The 20,549-nt window shown below is 50.4% G+C and overlaps 2 protein-coding genes and 1 pseudogene across 32 annotated transcripts in view; 2 read left to right on the forward strand and 1 right to left on the reverse strand.

The window, feature by feature from the left end:
• Positions 1 to 5,337, forward strand: part of CUNH15orf39 (chromosome unknown C15orf39 homolog) — a 44,534-nt gene extending 39,197 nt beyond the window's left edge. For 3 of the 31 annotated variants that reach the window (XR_001348024.1, XR_002829012.1, XM_014455046.1), the window contains 7 exons: positions 3,284 to 3,355; positions 3,554 to 3,619; positions 3,789 to 3,828; positions 4,109 to 4,228; positions 4,395 to 4,475; positions 4,802 to 4,978; positions 5,063 to 5,337. Coding sequence is in view for 9 of the 31 variants with exons in the window: in XM_014455046.1 (XP_014310532.1) it covers positions 3,284 to 3,355; positions 3,554 to 3,619; positions 3,789 to 3,828; positions 4,109 to 4,228; positions 4,395 to 4,475; positions 4,802 to 4,978; positions 5,063 to 5,103 (597 nt within the window). In the remaining 22 variants the exon portion in view is untranslated. Of the gene's footprint in view, positions 1 to 3,283; positions 3,370 to 3,553; positions 4,229 to 4,394; positions 4,476 to 4,801 lie in introns of those variants that run through there. The other 28 variants (XR_002829017.1, XR_002829009.1, XR_002829020.1 and 25 more) reach the window with 25 other exon arrangements.
• Positions 5,338 to 12,521: 7,184 nt separating this feature from the next.
• On the reverse strand, positions 12,522 to 14,806 carry LOC102439309 (annotated as a pseudogene).
• NEIL1 (nei like DNA glycosylase 1) lies at positions 13,743 to 20,460 on the forward strand. The gene is given in 10 exon segments (XM_006087899.3): positions 13,743 to 13,810; positions 14,972 to 15,423; positions 17,953 to 18,072; positions 18,184 to 18,229; positions 18,463 to 18,562; positions 18,934 to 19,061; positions 19,411 to 19,438; positions 19,604 to 19,665; positions 19,835 to 19,997; positions 20,167 to 20,460. Coding segments are annotated over 9 exon segments (1,152 nt in total). The 5' UTR covers positions 13,743 to 13,810; positions 14,972 to 14,989; the 3' UTR covers positions 20,238 to 20,460.
• The last annotated feature ends 89 nt before the right edge of the window (positions 20,461 to 20,549 follow it).

Genomic DNA, 20,549 nt, shown 5'->3' on the forward strand with positions numbered 1-20,549 from the left:
GGTTAGTGAAAGATGAGGCTGGACAGGTAAGCAAAGACCAAAGCTTGCTGGGTCTTAAGAGCCACATTTGGACTTTAAGAAGAGGGCACTGGCAAGTTAGGAAGATCCTTTTGGTCAGTTTGTGGAGGGAGCAGAGAGCCCAGGCTGGGGCAGCAAGACCCCCAGGAGATGGTGGTGACCTGAATTAGGGTGGAAAGAGTGGAGATAGAAGCGGCGGGGAGTTAGCAGGGCTCAGGGATTAAGTGCATGAGGAAAAAGGAGAGGGAGGTGTTTGGGTTTGGTTCCCAGGTGGTTGTGCTCAGTGGAGTGGGAAACTCAGTAGGGGAAGCAGGTTTCAGTGGGAAGAGCATTACAGTGTGGGGTTTGTTCCCAGCCCAGTAGAGATGTGGAAAGATGGACATGTATATTGCTGTGGGTTAGAACTCTGCCAGGCAATAAGGACAACTGATCAGGGGAGTGGAGGATACTGGCAAGACATGATTGACAGAGTGGGTTTGCATTCTAACAGAGGAACGGATAAATAACAAAACGTGATATGTGCTGTGGAGATTAAGCAAGAAACATAAGCAGTATAGTAAAGAGTGATTTTTATTTTTAACAGCTTTATTGAGAACCACACACGTGTAAATATACAGTTCAATATATTTTGACATGTATGGCTCATGAAAATGTTATCAGGATCAAGCTAATGAACACACCCACTGGCCCCTGAAATTTCCTTGTGTAAGGGGCTATTTTATTTTATTTTATTTTTTTAATTAATAAATCTTTATTGTTCAGATTATTACAGATGTTCCTCTTTTTCCCCCCCATAGCTCCCCTCCACCTGGTTCCCACCCCACCCCATGCCCTTACCCCCCGCCACTGTCCTCATCCATAGGTGTACGATTTTTGTCCAATCTCTTCCCGCACCCCCACACCCCCTTCCCCCCAAGAATTGTCAGTTCACTCCCTTTCTATGCCCCTGATTCGATTCTATTCACCAGTTTATTCTGACTTAATTTTTAGGTTCACTTGTTGATAGGTATTTATTTGTTGTCACTTTATTGTTCATAGATTTTATCTTTACCTTTTTCTTCTTCCTCTTCTTAAAGAATATCCTTCAGCATTTCATATAATCCTGGTTTGGTGGTGATGATCTCCTTTAGCTTTTTCTTGTCTGTGAAGCTCTTTATCTGACTTACAATTCTACATGATAGCTTTGATGGGTAGAGTAATCTTGGTTGTAGCATCTTGCTATTCATCACTTTGAATATTTCTTTCCACTCCCTTCTGGCCTGCATGGTTTCTGTTGAGAAATCAGCTGACAGTCATATGGGTACTCCCTTGTAGGTAACTGACTGTTTTTCTCTTGCTGCTTTTAAGATTCTCTCTTTGTCTTTAGCCCTTGGCATTTTAATTATGATGTGTCTTGGTGTGGTCCTCTTTGGATTCCTTTTGTTTGGGGTTCTCTTTGCTTCCTGGACTTGTAAGTCTATTTCTTTCATCAGGTAGGGGAAGTTTTCTGTCATGATTTCTTCTAATAGGCTTTCAGTATCTTGCTCTCTCTCTTCTTCTGGCACCCCGATAATTCGGATGTTGGTACGTTTGAAGTTGTCCCAGAGGCTCCTTACACTATCTTCATATTTTTGGATTCTTTTTTTGTTTTGCTTTTCCGGTTGGGTGTTTTTTGCTTCTTCATACTTCAAATCTTTGACTTGATTCTTGGGATCCTCTCGTCTGCTGTTGGATCTCTGTATATTATTCTTTATTTCAGTCAGTGTATGTTTAATTTCTGACTGGTCCTTTTCCATTTTTTTGGCATTCTCATTAAGATCCTTGAAGGTCTCACTAAGTTCCTCTGAGGTTCGTAGAAGATTCTTGAGTAACCTTATAACTGTGGTTCTGAACTCTATGTCCTCCATTAGTTTGCTTTCCTCCATTTCTTTCATTTGTGACATGTTTCTTTGTCTTCGCATTTTTGGCTGACTGTGAGGACCCGCTGTGTCTATAAGAAGAACTGCTGTGCGGGAGACACCCTTATGCGGTAGGACTTGCTTCGGTGGGGCTTTGGTGCTCACTGAGTCTGCCTCTTGAGTGAGTCCCTTATGGATGTGAGGAGTTGAAATCTGGTGTCTGACCAGGGGTACCCTGGCTCCTGGATCTCCAAGTCAACCACTGTGTGAGTCCACCCAGCAGGAGCTACAGCGATATCAACAGATTTCTCCTCTTTGTTTGGAATTTGGAAGTTTTAGAGCTCTCTAACCCAGCTGCAGTTAGATTAGACTGCAAAAGCTGAGGTGATTCCTTTGCGCCACTGAGCACAGTTTGGGTGGGGATGTAAATTGAGTGGGGCGGGGTCTCAGAGTATCACCAGGGCGGAGCAAACAGCAATGGCTGTCGTCAGCGTCTCCACGACTCCGGGTCTCTGCAGTCCAGCACCCCCACAGCAACAATGATCCCTGCAAGCAGATCTGCGAGAAAGCCCCCCTCACTTTCCAAATCGCTGCAAGACAGTCCAGTTTCTCCCCGTAGGAGTCTGGGACCCCAGAATCTCGCCTTAAAGGAACTCCGTGCGTTCCAGAGCTTGTATCCCTTTCCGATTGAAAAAAACTGCGCACCCAGGTACAGCCGCCTAGTGTGCGCCTCCGAACCTCTGTTCTTGGCGCCTCTGCACCTCCTACCCGGTCTCAGTGCACTTCTTTCTTTCCTTCTAGTTGTAGAACTTCCACTCGGCCAGCTTTCCCGTGGTTCTGGATGATAGCTGTTTTGTCTTATAGTTGTAGTTTCGATGTTGTGGGGGGCAGCACACACAAGTTTATACCTTATGCCGCCATCTTGGTTCTCCTCTGTAAGGGGCTATTTTAGAAAGTATGATCAGAAAAGGGCCATCAGAAGAGGTGTCATTTGAGCAGAGATCTGAATGAAGTGAGAGAGCAAGCAAACCATAAGGACAATGGTGGGAGAGTGCCTGGTGTAACAGGAACAGTAGGGAGGCCAGTGTGGCTGGAGCCAGGGAGGAAAAGGAAATGAGAGAGGTCCCTGGCTGTGAGGCCAGGGACTTTATTTTGTTCTGTGGGATCTACCACAGAGGAGGCACCCAGTCAATGTTTGCTGAACAGATGAATGCCTGGGACAGGCATCAGAACAAAGTTTGGTGGCAGGGTGGGTCAGGGAGGGGCTTCTCTCAACAGCCTGATAATCAGGGAGATCAAGTGGCTCCCTGAGAAACAGTAGTGTGGGAGACACCTGGCCACACCTCACCCCTCCTTCCAGCCTGACCACTTGTCTCACTCCCTTGCAGAGGTTCCGGTTCTGTGGTGATCTGGACTGTCCTGACTGGGTCCTGGCGGAGATCAGCACACTTGCCAAGATTGTTGAGTGCACAGGGTCATCTTGGGGGCCTGGGGGACAGAGGGATTGGGGATGGGGACCCTGGGAGTCGAGGGTCTGGGCCTCAGTGCTCTCAGCCCATCCTAGCATGCTGTGTGACTGCTCACATGGATGACCTTGTGAGCAGCCCCCAGCATGGAGGGATGAGGGCCATCGGGTTGATGTTGGGCCTTCCCTCCAGTCCTCCGTGAAGCTGAGGCTGCTGTGCGGTCAGGTGCTGCAGGAGCTGCTGGGGCAGGGGATGGATGTGAGTGCCTGGTCCAGCACCCCCTTGTCCCACAACCCTGAGAGTGCACCAAACCCAGGGAGGTGGGTGATCAGCCTCCTGCCCATCGTTACCACAGGATCCAGGCGATTGGGGGTAAGGGGGTGGCAAGCAGGGGTCTGGCACCCTTACAGGCCTCCTTTCCCCACAGTACGAGAAGGTCCAGAAGCTCACTGCTGATGCCAGATTTGGTGAGTACCCCACTGAGTCCACGGACTTTGGGCAACTCTGGCTACTCGGCCTGGGACCTGGTACAGAGACCCCCTTTACCCAGCAGCTCATCCTGACCCACCTGCCTCAGCAGAGGAACCTGAGGAGAAGACATTGACAATCTACCCCCAGTGTCCTCTGCCAGCAGTAGCAATGCTCATGGCTCCAGGAGGCCTGGGGGCTCTGAGCTGAAGATACTAGGGCAACAAGGAGGTAGCTGGGGCTATAGTGACACCTCCTACCCCCCATGGGTCTCCCCAGAGTTGGGCGATGTGAAAGCCACTGTGGCAGTACTGAGTTTCATCCTCTCCAGTGCGGCCAAGCATAGCGTGGATGGCGAGTCCTTGTCCAGTGAATTGCAGCAGCTGGGGTTGCCTAAAGGTATGGGGACCTGGGCAGGCCAAGGGCTGCCATGAGATGCACCCTGGCCAGACCATGTGACCATGAGGTGCACCCTGCCCTTTCTGGGCCAGGAGCCTGATACCTGCCCTCTGAGCAGCCCTAGCAGCCACTTGCTTACCTCAGGGGACCTCCATTCTGCCTCCAGAGCACGCAGCCAGCCTGTGTCGCTGTTATGAGGAGAAGCAAAGCCCCCTGCAGGAGTACTTGCGGGCCTGCAGTTTGCGTGGTGAGTGTGGAGTCAGCCAAGGTGCGGTTTGGGGTCTGTTCTAGAAGGTACATGTAGCATGGGGTGTGCTTGTTCTCAGAAGGTTTACTCATGGTCACATGTCACAATCACAGAGCCAGGACTTCTGACTCTAGCCAGGTTTCTTCCGAGATCTGTGGATAACCTGAGCTCCCAGTTATTGAGCACATGCTGTGGGTCAGAGGTCAAAGGAAGAAGAGCTTCCCAAAAGCCATACAACCTGAAGGGCTGTAGGCTGAGCAAGGGGCTGGGCTGAGGACTGTGTGGCTCACCTGCCATGAGCCTGAGAGCCCCACCCTGTCTCTCAGTAAACAGGCTGGCAGGCACGGGCTGGCGGGTAGACTACATCATGAGCTCCAGCCTGCTACGGTCCGTGGAAGAGCCAATGGTACACCTGCGGCTGGAGGTGGCCGCTGACCCGGAGGCCCCAGCTCAACCTGTTGCCCTATCCCTCTCAGCAGACAAGTTCCAGGTCCTCCTGGCAGGTAAGGCTCAGCTGTACCTGGAGAGGTTAGGGCCCTCTCAGATCCCACCTGACAGCTGCCCACTGCTTACCTCTTCGCTGGCAGAACTGAAGCAGGCCCAGACCCTGATGAGCTCCCTGGGCTGAGGAGAAGAGTGTTGGTGGCCCACATGGAGCTGCCCTACCCGAGTGAAGTTGTTGCCCTCGAACTTCTCTTCAGGACCCTGGAGGCCTGACCTGGATCTCTGGCTTTCTAGGTTCCTACTTGAAAATTCAGCATAGCGATCCTGAGAACTTTTCCAGAATTGTCTTCCCTCCCCCATAAAAGATACTTGTTGATGGTTTTCCCAAGCAGGAAGAATAAACAGAAGTGTAAAGGAATGTGTGCATATGTTTTTTTAGGTTCAGATCAAAGGTTTTTGTGAGACCAAGTGACTGGCGAATCCCCCATTTTCTCTTTTCAACTGCTGATTGAGGCAGGTCAGGGGTGCGGCAGATGGAGGACCAAAACGGAACCAAAATCTGTAGATGGGAGAAATCGGGGTTCTAGCTCCTAGTCCTGTGATGCTCTTGGCTCTGCCCTCTCTGTGTGGTCTGGTCCTTAGGCTGGCAGCAAGTGGTGGCCCCAGTGCCAGATGCCCAAATAGAGAAAGAGAACCCTTATCTACCTGCCATCTTCATTAGAAAAAGAGAAGGGCCCATGCCTGAACCACTCACTGGCAAGAGTGGTTATGGACTGAATGTGCCCCCTCCCTCAATTCAAATGTTGGAGCCCTAACTCCCAGTGAGATGGTTTTAGGCGGTTGGGTGTTTGGGAGGTAATTATGTTTAGATGAGGTCAAGAGAGTGGGACCCTTATGATGTGCCCTTTTCAGTTCCCTTATAAGAAGAGAAAAACAGACACTCTCCACACCCTTGTGCCAAGGAAAGGCCTCATGAGAACACAGCAAGAAGACAGCTGTCTTACCAGGATCTGAATCTGCTATGTCCTTGATCTTGGACTTCCAAAAATTATGGAACTAGAGATAGATGTCTGTTGTTGAAGCCACCCAGTCTATGACATTTTGTTATAGCAGCCTGAGCAGAGTAAAACAAATGGCCTCCCAGGACTGGCTTAAACCAACCAGGGCTCCTGGTAGGAAAGACTGATTCCAAGGCTGGGGGAGGGAGAGTACAAGGTGAGCCTATAACATCTTGGGAAGCAAAGAATAATGAGTCATGTCAAAGAGCCAGCTGGCCAAAGACTGGATAGTTGAAGCATCCAAAGGATAAGGACTGACTCTGTTCCTGACTTGTGCTTCTGGAATAATGGAGCAAATGAACTTTTCCTGATTCCTCCACTAAGTTCAGCTAAAATCCTTGGACATTACATATAAAACAATCCATAAGATCTCTGTCTTGCTGAACCTGGTTCTTTGGCTAGAGAGAGCAGGGTTTTTGTTTTTTGTTTTTTGTTTTTTATCCTCACCTGAGGATACTTTTTTCCATTGCTTTCAGAGAGAAAGGAAGGGTGGAGGGGAAGGAGAGAGAGAGCTAGACAGACATTGATGTGAGAGAGACACAACATACTTTGTCATGTTTTTCAGTTCCTGAGGATCATAGCCAGTCTCCCTTCTCTCTACTTTCAGAAACATAGATTTTCTTTTTGCTTCATGTATCTTGAGCTGGGTGCTAGAGAAGCTAGCACAGAGACAAAAAAAAGCCCCAACAAAAGCCTGCTCTCCCTCCCTGGCTGATGTGTCTCAATGGTTAGAGCATCTGCCCTGTCACTAAAAGGTCGTGAGTTCGATTCCCAATTGAGGGCACATACCTGGGTTGTGGTTCGCTTCCCACCCCTGGTCAGGGTGCATGCGGGAGGTACCCAGTCGATGTGTGTTGCTCACATCGATGTCTCTGTCTATCTCCTTACCTTTCTCCTTTCCTTTACTCTCTGAAAAGCAATGGAAAAAATATCTCAGATGAGGATTTTTTAAAAAAGCCTGCTCTCTCTAGCCAAAGGACCAAGTTCAGCAAGACAGAAATCTTACAGAAGCAGCTCCCAGCCACACACAAGTACAGCTGCTCTTCCACCTACCAGCAGAGGCTGAGTAGGGGCCTAGATTCCCAAGGCAGTAAGGAGGCATTTCCCCCTTTCCCCACTGGCACTGTATCAGAAGAGACCTACTTTAAATGAGACAGTTAAGATCCAGAGTCATAATATCATAAACATCCAGGATTCAATTATAAAATCATTCATACCAAGAACCTAGAAAATCTCAACTTGAATGAGAAGACAACCAATACCGACATTAAGATGACTCAGACGTTAGAATTCTATGTCAAATATTTATAAAGCAGCCATCATAAAAATGCTTCAAGCCTCAGCAAAGAAATAGAAGATAAAAAGAACCAGAGAATTTTTAGAACTAAGAGCTAAATAACCAAAGTAAAATCTCAGTGGATGGACTTAACAGCAGAAGAAAGATCAATAGAAATTACCCAATGTGGACAACAGAGAGAAAATAGCTTGGGAATACACCCACAACACCTCAGGGACCTGTAGGACTATAACAAAAGATCTCATATTCATGTCATCACAGTGTTCCAGAAGGTGAAGAGAAAGAGGGTGGGACAGAAAAGTATTGAAATAATGGCTGAAAAACTCCCAAATATGGCACAAGACAAACCTACAGGGTTAAGCAGAATGGACCCCACATTGATCAAACCCAGAGGAGCCCATGCCAAGATATATCATAACCAAACTTCTGAAAACTAAAGGAAAGAAAGAAATCTTGAAAGCAGCAAGAGAGAAGTGACACCTTACCTATAAGGGAGAAACAATTAGAATTGGATTTCTCATCAGAAGTCAGGCCACAAGGAGGAAGCACAGCATTTTTCAGGCCCTGAAAGAAAAGTGTCAACCCAGAATCCTGTATTCAGTGAAAATTACCTCAAGAATAAAAAGGGAAATCAAGACATTCTCAGATGAAAGGTATCTACACTAATAAAAGAGAAACATGGTAATTGGCGTACGACCGCTACCCTTTTCATTGGCTAATCAGTGAGTATATGCAAATTAACTGTCAGCCAAGATGGCGGCTAATTTGCATGCAGGCAGGTTGGGCCAGCTGGAGCTATCATCCGGCCCGCGTGGCGCCTAAGCCCCAACTGCCAGCCAGGACCCCAGTGTGCGGCCTTGAGTGGCGGGGTGGGGGTGGGGGGCTTGGCGGCTCAAACAGCCACCTAAACCACGCCCCCAGCGGGGACCCCTGTGTGCGACCTGGGCCGCGGGAGGGCTTGGCGGTCCGAACAAGCCGCCTAAACCACGCCCCCAGCTGCCCTGTGTGCGGCCTGGGCGGAGGGGGGGCTTGCGGTGCGAACAAGCCGCCTAAACCACGCCCCCAGCCGGGACCCCTGTGTGTGGCCCTGGGCGGGCGGGGCCTCCGCAGCTGCAGTGTTTGGACCCACACCCCCAGCCTGCCCTGGGCTCCGCTCAAAGAGGGGCTGGGGACCGGGGGTTTACTAAACTTTCCTGGAGCTGCTCCCCACACCCCAGCCCCTGCCCCAGAACCACACTGCCCACAGCAAGGCTCCAGACAGCTTCCTGACAGGTGGGTGGTGGAAGAGCTGAGTAGAGCGGGGCTGCAGGGAGCCACGGAAGGGCTGGGCCGTGGGAGCCAAGCTCCTGGGAGTCTGAGGAGAGAGCCTGAAGGTAGAGGAACCTTTGGCAAAGCCCCTGCCAGGAGCCGAGGCCATGGGGTCTGCAGGCGCGCGCACAGGCCTCCTCCTGATGGGCGATCCTGGGCAAGCGCCATGGCTTGGGGGAAGCAGCTGGCCAGCAGGCGGGCGGCCCAAGGGGTGCAGAGCGGCGCCAAGGTGGGGTGCATTCGAGGGGGCTCAGGCCTGGGCAGGGTGCTGGCGGGCGGGGATCTGACTGGCCTGCAGAGAGTGAGGTTCTGTAGTGGCCCCAATAGGCAGGAAACAAGAGGCGATGACTGCAGGGATGACTGCAGGCGTGGAAGGACGCCCAGGCGGAGGGGCACAGACTCGCAGCCCTGAGGCGGGGGTAGAGGGGTGGCACCACCTCAGTGGAGGAGCGCCCCATGCTGGGTACCCCACTGCAGCGGTTTGGTGAAGCTCCCGGTGCTGACCGGGCCTCCCCGCGGCCTGTACACTTGAGAGGCCAGGACTCCTGCTCCCGCCTTGGCCCCAAAACTAAGCCTGCGCCCGCCCCGCCCCCAGTTCTCGCCCACCCCATGGGGTGCACACCTGCACAGTGAGTGCAAGCCTACCACCTGCTCCCCAGAAGGGGGGGCAGTAAAGAATGGGGTGGGGGCGGGGGAAAGGAAAGAATGTGGAGCATCCATGATGAAGAGGTGCTGGAGAATGAGGCTTGGAAGCCTCATGGGGAGGTTTGTTCTGTTTGCCCTGGCTGTCCCTTAGGAAAGGTGGAGAGCCGGCTGTGAGGGCTCCCTGCGCGAGGAGTCCAGTTCCATAACCAACTGGAATTGGCCTCAGTTTCCTGCTCCGTAAAATGTGTTAAGCGTGTCCCAGTGCCTTCACTGAGCTTTGAGGGCCAATTGAGATACTATATAAAGAAAATAAGGGAAGACCTGAGAAAGAAAAGGAAGGTCAAGCAACACAAAAGAAAGATTGGAAGGAACCTGTAAACCTATTGTCACTTAAATAGGGAATAGAGTCAACAGTGTTGTAATGACGGTATGAAGCCAGGTGGGTACTGGAAGTATCAGGGAACACTTTGTAAAGTATATGGTTGTCTAACCACTATTCTGTAACTAATAAACCTGAAACTAATACAAAATAATATTGAATGTAAAAAAATGAAAATAGGAGTGAAATTTTTCTAAATTTCAAAGTTTAAATAAAGGCTGTAAAGGAAGGAAGGGGGAGAATAAAAATAGTGTTTTTCATTTTACCACTTTATTGTCTTTTCAGTATATAATAAGACAGTTGTCTTTATATGGTGCTTTTATGCTTTTCTAAGTCATTATCTCATTTGATGTTCAGGGCAATTTAAAGACAAGATAATTATTCCCTCCACTATTCAAAGAAAGGAAATCTTGGTGCCTGGCCCCAATGATTCAATCGTCAATCCCTTATTGTAAAGCAGGGTTAGTGAAATTTTCTGTGAAGGGTCATATCTATACTAATAAAAGCCTTGGGGGTGATCGGGCCAGCAAGGGAGGGCAGTTGGGGATGATTAGGCCGGCAGGGGAGTAGTTAGGCGTCAATCAGGCCGGCAGGGGAGCTGTTAGGGGGCAATCAGGCAGGCACGCAGGTGAGTGGTTAGGAGACAGCGGTCCAGGATTGTGAAAGGGATGTATAAATGCCGGGTTAGGCCCGATCCCGGCAGTCGGACATCCTGGGATCAGGCCTAAACCAGCAGTCGACATCCCCCAAAGGGTCCGAGATTGGAGAGGGTGCAGGCTGGGCTGAGGGACACCCTCCTCCTGTGCACGAATTTCGTGCACCGGGCCACTAGTAATTAATATAATGTGTTACCAGCAGACCTAACCTAAAAATAAAAAGGGTATAGGAGGATCTCTAAATAGAAGGGAAATGATGAAAGAAGGAATCTTGAAAAGAGTAAAAATATACAGTAGACTTCTATGTTATCACAGAATCCCACAGACACTTCTCTCATTGCATTAGTAAATATTAATTAGTAACAATGCATTGTAACTTTTTATTGACTCATTTGCCTCTTTTCCCAGCCTGAGTTTCTTAAGGATGAGAATTGTGTTCCATAGTTGAATAGCCCCAATGCCTAATAAAATACTCTTTCAGTAATGGGGGTGGGTTGGTGTAGGGAGGGATATGGACTGCAATGGATTTAAGGATGTTGACTGCAATGGATTTAAAGATGTTGAGTGTAAAAAATTAAAATCTGAGTCCATAAAAAGTCCCTGCACCCTCCAAAGGAAGAAAAACCACACCCACAAATCAATCCTAATTTGTCACCATTGGATGTTGTTATTGCACCAAATTCTTAGTCTGAAAATTGATCATTAAATGAAAGGAATTTAAAATTTATCCTGTCTTTTTCGCATTTCAGGATAACCATATAGCCCTAGTCAATGAGGTAAAGTTCTTTACAAAAAAAAATCCAACTAATGTTGACAGAATAACAGAATTAGAAAATAACCATTTTGTGACTCCTAATTAAGTACTTGATTGAGGCAGGATTATCAAGGATGCTAAAGTCATATGGTAAAAGGTGACTGTGATATGAAACTGGATATTTCGGATACTAAGAATAACTTTTTAAAAAAATACATAATCCTTGGTTGGACTCTGCCTTGAACAAATAGCTATAAAAGACATTTTGGGAACAATTAGAGAAATTTGAATGTGGATTAGGTGTTAGATGATGTTAAGAAGTTGTTAATTTTATTAGGTATGATAAAGGCAGAGATTTTCAGTGTGCCGAGGCATGCTGGTGTGCTGCAAGAATTTTTAAAACATGCAATTCCATCCCTAGCCAGTTTGGCTCAGTGGATAGAGCGTCAGCCTGCAGACTCAAGGGTCCCAGGTTCGATTCCCTTCAAGGGCACATGCCTGGGTTTTGGGCTTGCTCCCCAGTAGGGGGCATGCATTAGGCAGTCGATCAACAATTCTCTCTCATCATTGATGTTTCTTTCCCTCTCCCTTCCTCTCTGAATTCAATAAAAGTATATTTCAAAACAAAGCCATGCAATTCCCGCTATTTAGTCAGGGCACTGACCTCTTTTCCTTTAGATTGTCAAATTAAAACATGACAACAGCCAATACAACAATAGCCGTCCAGTGTGAATGAATCAATGTTAAACCTATTTTTTGTCATATTGGCAAAAATACACTTTTTGGTGTGACACAGAATTTTCGTAGTTAATGTGTGCCATGAGATGAAAAAAAGTTGAAAATCACTGGATAAATGTATTGTGGCTTTGTAGGAAATTGCTTTTTAGAGATGCATGTTGAAATATTAGGGATGAAATGTCATAATTTGTCTAATTTACTTTAAAATACTTCTCCCAAAATAAATGAATTAATAGATGAAGGAAGGAAGAGGCAAAAGTCCTAGTATAAAGGGCGCAGATCATGACTATTGGTCAGGCACACTTAGGAAGAACCTTACAGAGGCTTCCTGAGGCCTGACCTGACCTGACCTTGCTTGGTCTGTCCTCACCTCCCTGCACTCTCCCAGCTACACTTCAGCCACACAGGCCTTCTTTCAATGAGCCCATTGCTTTCCTTCCTCCAGGCCTTTGCACTGGCCATTCCTTTCATCTGGCATGTTGTCTTTTTTTATATATATATATCTTAAGATTTTATTATAAATTTATCTCACAGGCCACATGGAAATAAAAGGACTATGAACAGTCTCTTGAGAAACAGGGAGCTGAGGAGGGCCAAGATGGGCGCATTCCCTGGGGAGGGGCCCCTGTAAGGGAAACCAAACAATCTGGTGAGACTCCAACAGCATAAGAAACAAACAGGTCTGTGGTAACATGGCCCTGGGGAACTGGGCCCATGCCTCTGTGAAGCTACTTCCATAACTCTGTGGCCAGGGGTCAAAGAAGTCCTCACATTCCTAGGGGAGGGGGCTGCATTCCAGGAGGGGACATGCCCACTGAAGTACCTCCTCCAGGAGGATACCTTTAGGGGGACCAGTGAGAAGCCTCATACCAAGAGGTGGGACCATCATGCCTGGAGGGGTGTCCCTCAGCCCATGGGTGGGGAAGGACCCCCATGGCCAGGTCTGTACTGGGTTAGGGCCCCTGCAATACTGGCAGTGGCAGCAGCTGCAACAGTGCCTCTTACAGAGTTGGGATGGCCCCATGGACTGGCCTGGCATGTCCTGCAGACACCTGGGGCATGGGAACACCAGGTAGGATTCCTTTGCCAGCAGCCTTACCAATCCCTGGGCCCCCAATAGCTCCAGCAAGTGGCACTAGGGCAATGCCAGTATCTTTGGGAGGAGGTCCCTCTACTGTCATTGAGACCAAGTTTTCCCTTTGAAGCCGCTCCAGACTGAGTACTCACTTCTCTTTCTGCTTGACTTATTGAATTCATCTCAATCACATTGGATCAAATTCATATGCTTGTCAAAAACCTTGTGAAGGTGCCAATATAGTACCATTCTGCAGGGTGCACCTCATCCTGTAGTCAATGTGCTGCATGCAGCATCTTGCTGCTCTTGCCCACAGCCGTGTTGGTGGCTCCGATTCCCCTAGCATGTGCCAGCCCCACTCTTTGCTGGCTACTTCTGAGGTCTCCGCCTGTCACTGCAGAGAGACCCTACCCCCACAGAACCACCTGTCGTGGGTTCTGCTTTCTCGCCTGTTTTTTGTTGCTTGGCTGCATTTCTTACCCACAGACGGTAATGATTCTGTTTATAAGTTATGTGTGACTGTGCGTTGATACTTAGTGCCACCACTGGGTCCCCAGGGCCTGCGTTTATCGCGCACCTGCGTGCTCCCTGCGCACATCTGGCAGGAGCCTCTGCTTAGGGACAGGGATGCTGTTTCAGGCTGGGAGTGCTGACCTGTCACTAGCCTGGTGACTTCTCCAGTCACAGACAGCTGCGACGCGGGACCTCGGACCTCACCCCGATCCCGCAGGCGCCACCTTCCCAGCCAGGTGATTGCCCCAAAGCCTTTCCTACACCCCGGACCCGCAGATCGGGGACCCCAACCCGGAGGCCTGGGCCCCTGCTCCAGGAACTACATTTCCCAGCGGGCGCTGGAGCAGCAACCGGTTTGGGATGTGCTCTTCAGCACGGCTCCGCCCCTCGACTGCAACCCCCTAGTGGCCGCAGGTTGGCGGAGAGGGGCGCGGGGAGCAGGTAACCCGGCGGGAGACGGCTTCCGGGGTGCCTACCGCAGACTGAAGAGAGGATGGGATTTGGCGGCTTTGGGGAGGAAGGGAGCCAGGGTGTACCGAGGACAGGCAGCGGGAGTGAGTGGCGAGGATTGGGGGAGCGATCCAGAGTGCCCGCCCTCAGCGGAACTAGGAATCTGGGCCTTCACCTTTTCCAGCAGCGCGAACCCTCTTGGGTGCCGGGTCCCAGAATGCTTGAAGGTGTGGGAGGGGAAAGGGGTCTGCCCTGGCTAAAGGGCCCCTCTGCCCGACCACATCTGCGCCTTCGATCCCTCAGCGCCTGTGGGGGGGGGGGGTTGCGGGGGGGAGGGGGGGCGGGTAGGGAGGTAAGCGGCAAGCTCCCCTCCTCAGCCAGGTGGCCAGGGGTAGGGAGAGGAGGTGGAGCAGGTTCCCCTTGGGCCTAAGCGCCAGCAGGGCGTGTCCTGTTCGATCCTGGACCTTTAGCCTGGAGCTCTGGGAGACCGTCCAGGCGCAGCCGTACCTAGAGACATCTGCATCCCCTCCTCCTGTTCTGACTCGTCCTCACTGCCAGCTGAGCCGCTCTGAACGTTAGTTTTCCCAGCTCCCAACTCCCAGGTGCGGTCATGCTCATTCCCTCAGGGATTATGACAACAGATGAGGTCGGTTCTGAGCGGTGCGGTGAACAAGCTGAGCTTTCACTGGAGAGGTAGAGGCAGACAACAGCCAATTTCAGATTTGGGAGAGCCATGAAGAAAAGAAAACGTGTCTGGTGGCGGGTGGGGTGGAGAGGCTACTTCGGAAGGGTGACCAGGGAGGGTGGCTCAAGTGCTCTGAAGGGACAGCAGGGCAAAGGCTGGGGGTGAGAGAGCAGTGCGCTTGGAGCAAGTGAGTGAGGGGGGGCCTGGGAAGAAATGAGATGACAACATGGGCCCAGGAAGGATCTGGACTTTACTCTAAAAGCAGCGAGGGTTCATGGGAGGTTAATAAAGGCACTCACGCTCTCCCAGCCTGAACTTACCAGTGCCATGGGCTTTCCCAGCATTTTCAGTTGGGGGCCAAGGGCTGTGGCCAGGCCAGCAGAATTTTCTGCCAAATCCAGCTGTCCATGATCCCCTGATTGGCAGGGCCCTCCTTTGTAAAATGGGGGTGATGAATCCTACCTCACAAGGTGCACACCTGTTCTAACTTGCAGCCATCCTCCCCCCACAAAATGCCTGAGGGCCCTGAGCTGCATCTGGCCAGCCAGTTTGTGAACGAGGCATGCAGGGGGCTGGTGTTTGGCGGGTGTGTGGAGAAGTCACCCATCAGCCGCAACCCTGAGGTGCCCTTTGAGAGCAGTGCCTACTACATCTCAGCCTCAGCCCGTGGCAAGGAGCTTCGATTGACACTGAGCCCCCTGCCTGGGGCCCAGCCCCCACAGGAGCCACTGGCCCTCATCTTCCACTTCGGCATGTCTGGATCCTTCCAGCTGGCACCCAGCAATGCACTACCACCCCATGCCCATCTGCGCTTTTACACGGCTCCTCCTGGTCCCCAACTCACCCTCTGCTTCGTGGACATCCGCTGCTTTGGCCACTGGGAGCTCACGGGCGAGTGGCAACCAGGCCGTGGGCCATGTGTCTTGCTGGAGTATGAACAGTTCAGGTAGGTGAGGGGCAAGTCCCAGACCCTTCTGAGCCTCCCTTCCTTCCTCTGTAGACCAAGACAGTGTATTTCCCTGGAGACAGCTCCCTGAGCTAATGGATGTGAAAACCCAAAACTGATATGGGAGGAGGTAGGGGTGAGGTGAATAGGTAGGCATGCCCTGAAGACATAGACAGTTACTGTGAGAGCTGAGGCTGGATCAGTGCCCCACACTGCTTCTTGGTGCCCTCAGGAGGCCCTTAGAAAGGTAGAGGGTTTTAACAACATAAAAGAAGGGAGGCTGAGCCGGAAGGAAGGTTTTCAAGGTAGTGGGGAGGGAACTGCCTAACGACATGGTTTCTGAATCAGGTTTTGTGGTCTCCCACATTGTCTGCCCACTGGTCTGTGTCCCATCGTCTCCTCACTGTCTGTCTTCTACCTGGGATGTGATGCAGGTCACTTACGATGGCAGTGTCAGCCACTTTTCTTCCTCTAAAGAGGCAAATGTGTATGAGTCTCTGTTTTGTGCCAGGCCCCGCTATAGGTGTTGGGGTACAGCAGAGATCAAGGGCTGAAGTTCAGGCAGGGCAGGGAGGACAAGGAAACAAACTAGATTAATTCATATAGACACATTTCTAAAAAATCCAAATCCGAGAGGGAGAGAATGACTTTTGGTCAGGAAGGGAGGGAGGGGAGGCACATTAGGAAAGATCACATTCTAGGAAGTGGCATTTGAGCTGAGACCTGCTTGAGAGCCAGCCATGCAAAGCTCTAGAGCAGTGGTTCCCAACGTGGGGCACACAACCCATAGGGGGGCAACTTGATTTTTAAGGGGGGCAACTCGAGAATGAATTAACAGTGAATCTTTGGTACTAATTATGGTTCTAGGGGCCTCATATACAGTATATAAATATATATTGACATATTTGTGCATTTCAGTTCTCTATGTTTTGAAACTTTATTTGCAATTTTTTCCATATCACTTCATATTATTATTTTTAAAACAATTTCTTAGTGATTTCTTCCTCAGTACTTCAACTGTCCTTTCATTCTTTTATTTTTCTCTTTCATGGATGCCATGTTCTTTGGAAGCTTGTTTAGACCAAGTTAGTGGCCTTTTAGGCTTCCTCCACGTGAATAATAAGAATTATGTCACAGGGGAGAGGGGAGAGGCACCAGGATTTTAGAGATGCTCAGGTGGGGCATGGCTAAAAAAAAAGGTTGGGAACCACTGCTCTAGAGGAAGAGCATTCAAACTGACCAGCACCACAGATGCAAAGGCCTGGAGCACATTTGGTAGATCCTCCCTTCCTTGGGGACTGCCCACCTTCACTTGACCCTTAGGAGACTTAGCTGCCCACTGTGGGTCAGGGCATGTCTGGTGCCACAGGAGGCAGTTGACTCCTGGCCTTCCTAGGCAGGACCCCAAGTGCACCCACAGGGAAACATCTGTGGCCTTGGATTCCTCCACTCTCTTCTCCTGGGGAAGAAAACACTAAGAAATTGTTTTAAAAATAATAATATGAAGTGATATGGAAAAAATTGCAAATAAAGTTTCAAAACATAGAGAACTGAAATGCACAAATATGTCAATATATATTTATATACTGTATATGAGGCCCCTAGAACCATAATTAGTACCAAAGATTCACTGTTAATTCATTCTCGAGTTGCCCCCCTTAAAAATCAAGTTGCCCCCCTATGGGTTGTGTGCCCCACGTTGGGAACCACTGCTCTAGAGCTTTGCATGGCTGGCTCTCAGGTTAACTCTTTGCCAGCTGGCTCTGAGGTTTCTCTCACAGAATGAGCATCTCAGTTATTTTCTTGGTCCTATAAGCTGGGGAGCCTTCAGAGAGCTAGTCACCAGGCTAACCTTCTGCTCTTTCCTTTACCCCAGAACTGTCTTCTAGCCCTGTTTCAGATGCTTCTCAGGCCCATCACTGAGTCAGTCTTGCCATGACCCTTTTCCACAAAGAAACAAGATACATTTCTTCTTCACAGTGTTAAGGAGAGATCCATGACCCTTAGAGGTGGGGCAAGGGTTGCTGGAGCCCTTACTCCCACGCACTTGCTGGGTGAGCTAGTACTAGCCACATAAAATCTTCAGGTCTTGAGAAGAATTGACCCTTCAATGTTAACTCTTCATATCTAAACATCCAGAAGTCCTAGATAGGGAGCTGTAGATTGTAGGCACACCTGAAGTCCTGTGATCACCTTGCTTTCAAAAATGCCTGGAGTCTGGTATACTCTGGTGGTATTCACACAACAGATAAGACTCATGTGTGTTCCCTTGAACTCGTTGCTTTTGATTGGAATTTTTCACCTTTGTAATGAATTAAAATTCCATATTGTTCTCATTTAACAGATAGGGAAACTGAGGTTATCCCTGCCAAAATAGCACTGAGGCTTGGAAAAGGGAAACTGAGACTCCCAATTTCCTTCCCCTTATACCGAGGAGCAGGTTCTCCCAGTTCCTATCCCTCATCCATGGCAAGGAGGGGGGATGGGAGGGCAGAATGGGTCTCATGTGCCCAGACTGTGTCCCTCCAGGGAGAATGTGTTACGAAACCTAGCAGACAAGGTCTTTGACCGGCCCATCTGTGAGGCCCTCTTGGACCAGAGGTTCTTCAATGGCATTGGCAACTATCTGCGGGCAGAGATCCTATACAGGTTAGCATGCAGGCCATGGACACAAGGGCTGGGTTAGCTGGGTGCCCACATTCCCACTGCTTAGCACATTCCCACTGCTTAGCATGTTTCCCTCTTTCTACCCCACTGTAGGCTGAGGATACCCCCCTTTGAGAAGGCCCGCACTGTTCACAGGCTGGTGAGGGTGCAGGGGAGGAAGGCTGGGTCTGGTGTCTCGTGTAACCCAAGCAGCTGTTAGTTTTTCCTTCTCTACAATGTTTTTCCTTCTCTACAATGTGTGCGTGTGTGTGTGTGTGTGTGTGTGTGTATTGGGGAGGAGGGGAATGAACCATCTCTGAGTCCTGCCAAGCTCAGAGGAGGTCTGCTCCCGACGGATCAGCTGCCTTCTGAGTGGCTCTGCCCCTTTTCCAGAGCCCCAAGTTGACCCTGAGCCAGAAGATCAAGGCCAAGCTGCAGAACCCAGATCTTCTGGACCTGTGCCACTCAGTGCCCAAGGAAGTGGTCCAGCTGGGTGAGGCCCGGGAGCCAAAGATGGCCAACTACCTGTGTTGGCATATTGTGTAACCCTGGGACAGTTGCTGCCCTTCTCAGGGCCTGGTTCCCTGCCTGGGGAATGGAAGTTTGTAGACCTAGTTGTTGCTAAATGGACTAGGCCTCCTCACTTGTCAGGTGTCTGTCCTCCAAGCTACTCATGAGGCAGGCAAGGCAAGGATTATTAACTCCACTCCAGGATGAGCAAGCCATGGCCCAGAGTGGAGAAGAGGTCACACAGCTGGAGAAGGGAGAGCCTTGGCCCCTGACTTAGTCCATCAGGCTCCCCCTCCTCCCAGCCTCAGTCTGCCCTCTAGCCCTCTAACCTCTGTCTGGCTCCTCTGTCCACAGGCGGCAAGGGCTATGGGCAAGCGAGAGGGGAGGAGGATTTTGCACCCTTTCGAGCCTGGCTGCGGTGCTATGGCGTGGTGGGCATGCGCTCCCTGCGGGACCGGCACGGCCGTACCATCTGGTTCCAGGTTTGGGTCCTAATGCTCACACAGGCAAACAGAGATCCCCTGGGGTCACAGCCAGGCAGGCGATGGGGTCTCTATCTAGACCTCCAAGTTCACACTGTCCCTGAGGGTCTAGGCCTTCCCTAAGTTATGCCCCTCCCCTCCTCTGAATCCCAGGGTCCCAGCTAGTAGAGCAGCACAAGGCAGGGTGGCCTTGATGTTGGCTCTGACCTGGCAGGGAGTGGGCAGTGAGAGGCTTCCTAGGGGAGGATTACAGTAACCTGGAAAGATAGGTGTGAGTCCTGCTTCTCCAAGGGAAAATGACGCCTGTCCCAACCAGGCTGATTCCTGAATATTCCCTGTTCCATTTTAGGGGGATCCTGGACCTCTGGCACCCAAAGGTAAGGTACTCCTAATACAGTAAGCTAAGAAAGCAAAAAGGATATGTTGCCCGCAAGGGTTGCAGCAGTCTCTGGTGCCCACTCCAAGAGTCACCCCAAAGTGGGAGTCTGGAGAAAGGGCCCAAGGCCATAGGACCTTGCAACCCCAGCATCAGTGTCCTTCAGGGGGCAAGTCCCATAAGAAGAAATCCAGCGGAGCACAGCGGGGTCCTGAGGATGGAGTGGAGGTATGGCTCCCTGCTTCTAACTCCTCCCTGAAATGTCCCCTGCCCTGGCCAGACCTCCCAAACTAGACTTTTGGACAACTGCCTTCTGTTAACAATGGGGGGCGATGGTGGGTCCTAACCAACCTCTGAACTGCTGAGTATCTCAGGAACCTGTCTCTCCTCTATCCAGGATCATCCACCCCCAAGCAAGGCCCCTTCCAGGACACGAAGGGCATGGAGAGGCCTTCCTGAGCAAACAACAGCCCAGCAGCCTGAGGGGACCAGCCTCCAAGACCCAAAAGTCCCCCCAGTCACTGAGAAAGGGAAGAGGAGAGGGCGAAGGGCCAACTCAGGTGGGCCTTCCTGAGCATTTTCCTCTGGAGATGGAAGGGGCACCACCAAACGAGGCTTTCCAGAAGGAAAGGGTGGCAGTACGGGCAGAGGTTACTTGTGGAAAGGAAGGCTGTCCCGGCAATCTTCAACCTGGGGTCTGAGTTGCCACCTCACCTGTCCTCCCCACAGGCTGCTGCAGACCTTAAAAGATAAAGACTGCCATCCCATCTTTGGAGCCTGAGGAGACCTCAGCCTCTTAGCAGGAGGATCTCCTTGCTTGCACCTATCCCTTCCCGCTGCCTTGCCCTGGATCTGGGGCCTTGTGTGGCTTTCTAGAAGCATGCAACAGGTTCAAGGGGCTAGATGCCTGTGACCTTGTGGCTGTTCCCCACATAACTATGTTTTTAATTGTACCCACCATCCCCATTTTTTAAGCCCATGTGAAAAATGCTGTATTTTTAAAAATATAAATTGGTAAACTTCTTGGGCTGGCCAAGTTAGTTAGGCCTGTTGCCTGGCCCTGAGTATAAGAGGCCAACTCCTCAGCAAGGCAAACTGGGCTCCGTCACAGT

Source organism: Myotis lucifugus, unplaced genomic scaffold (genome assembly GCF_000147115.1).
Source record: "Myotis lucifugus unplaced genomic scaffold, Myoluc2.0 scaffold_41, whole genome shotgun sequence".
Lineage (NCBI taxonomy): Eukaryota > Metazoa > Chordata > Mammalia > Chiroptera > Vespertilionidae > Myotis > Myotis lucifugus.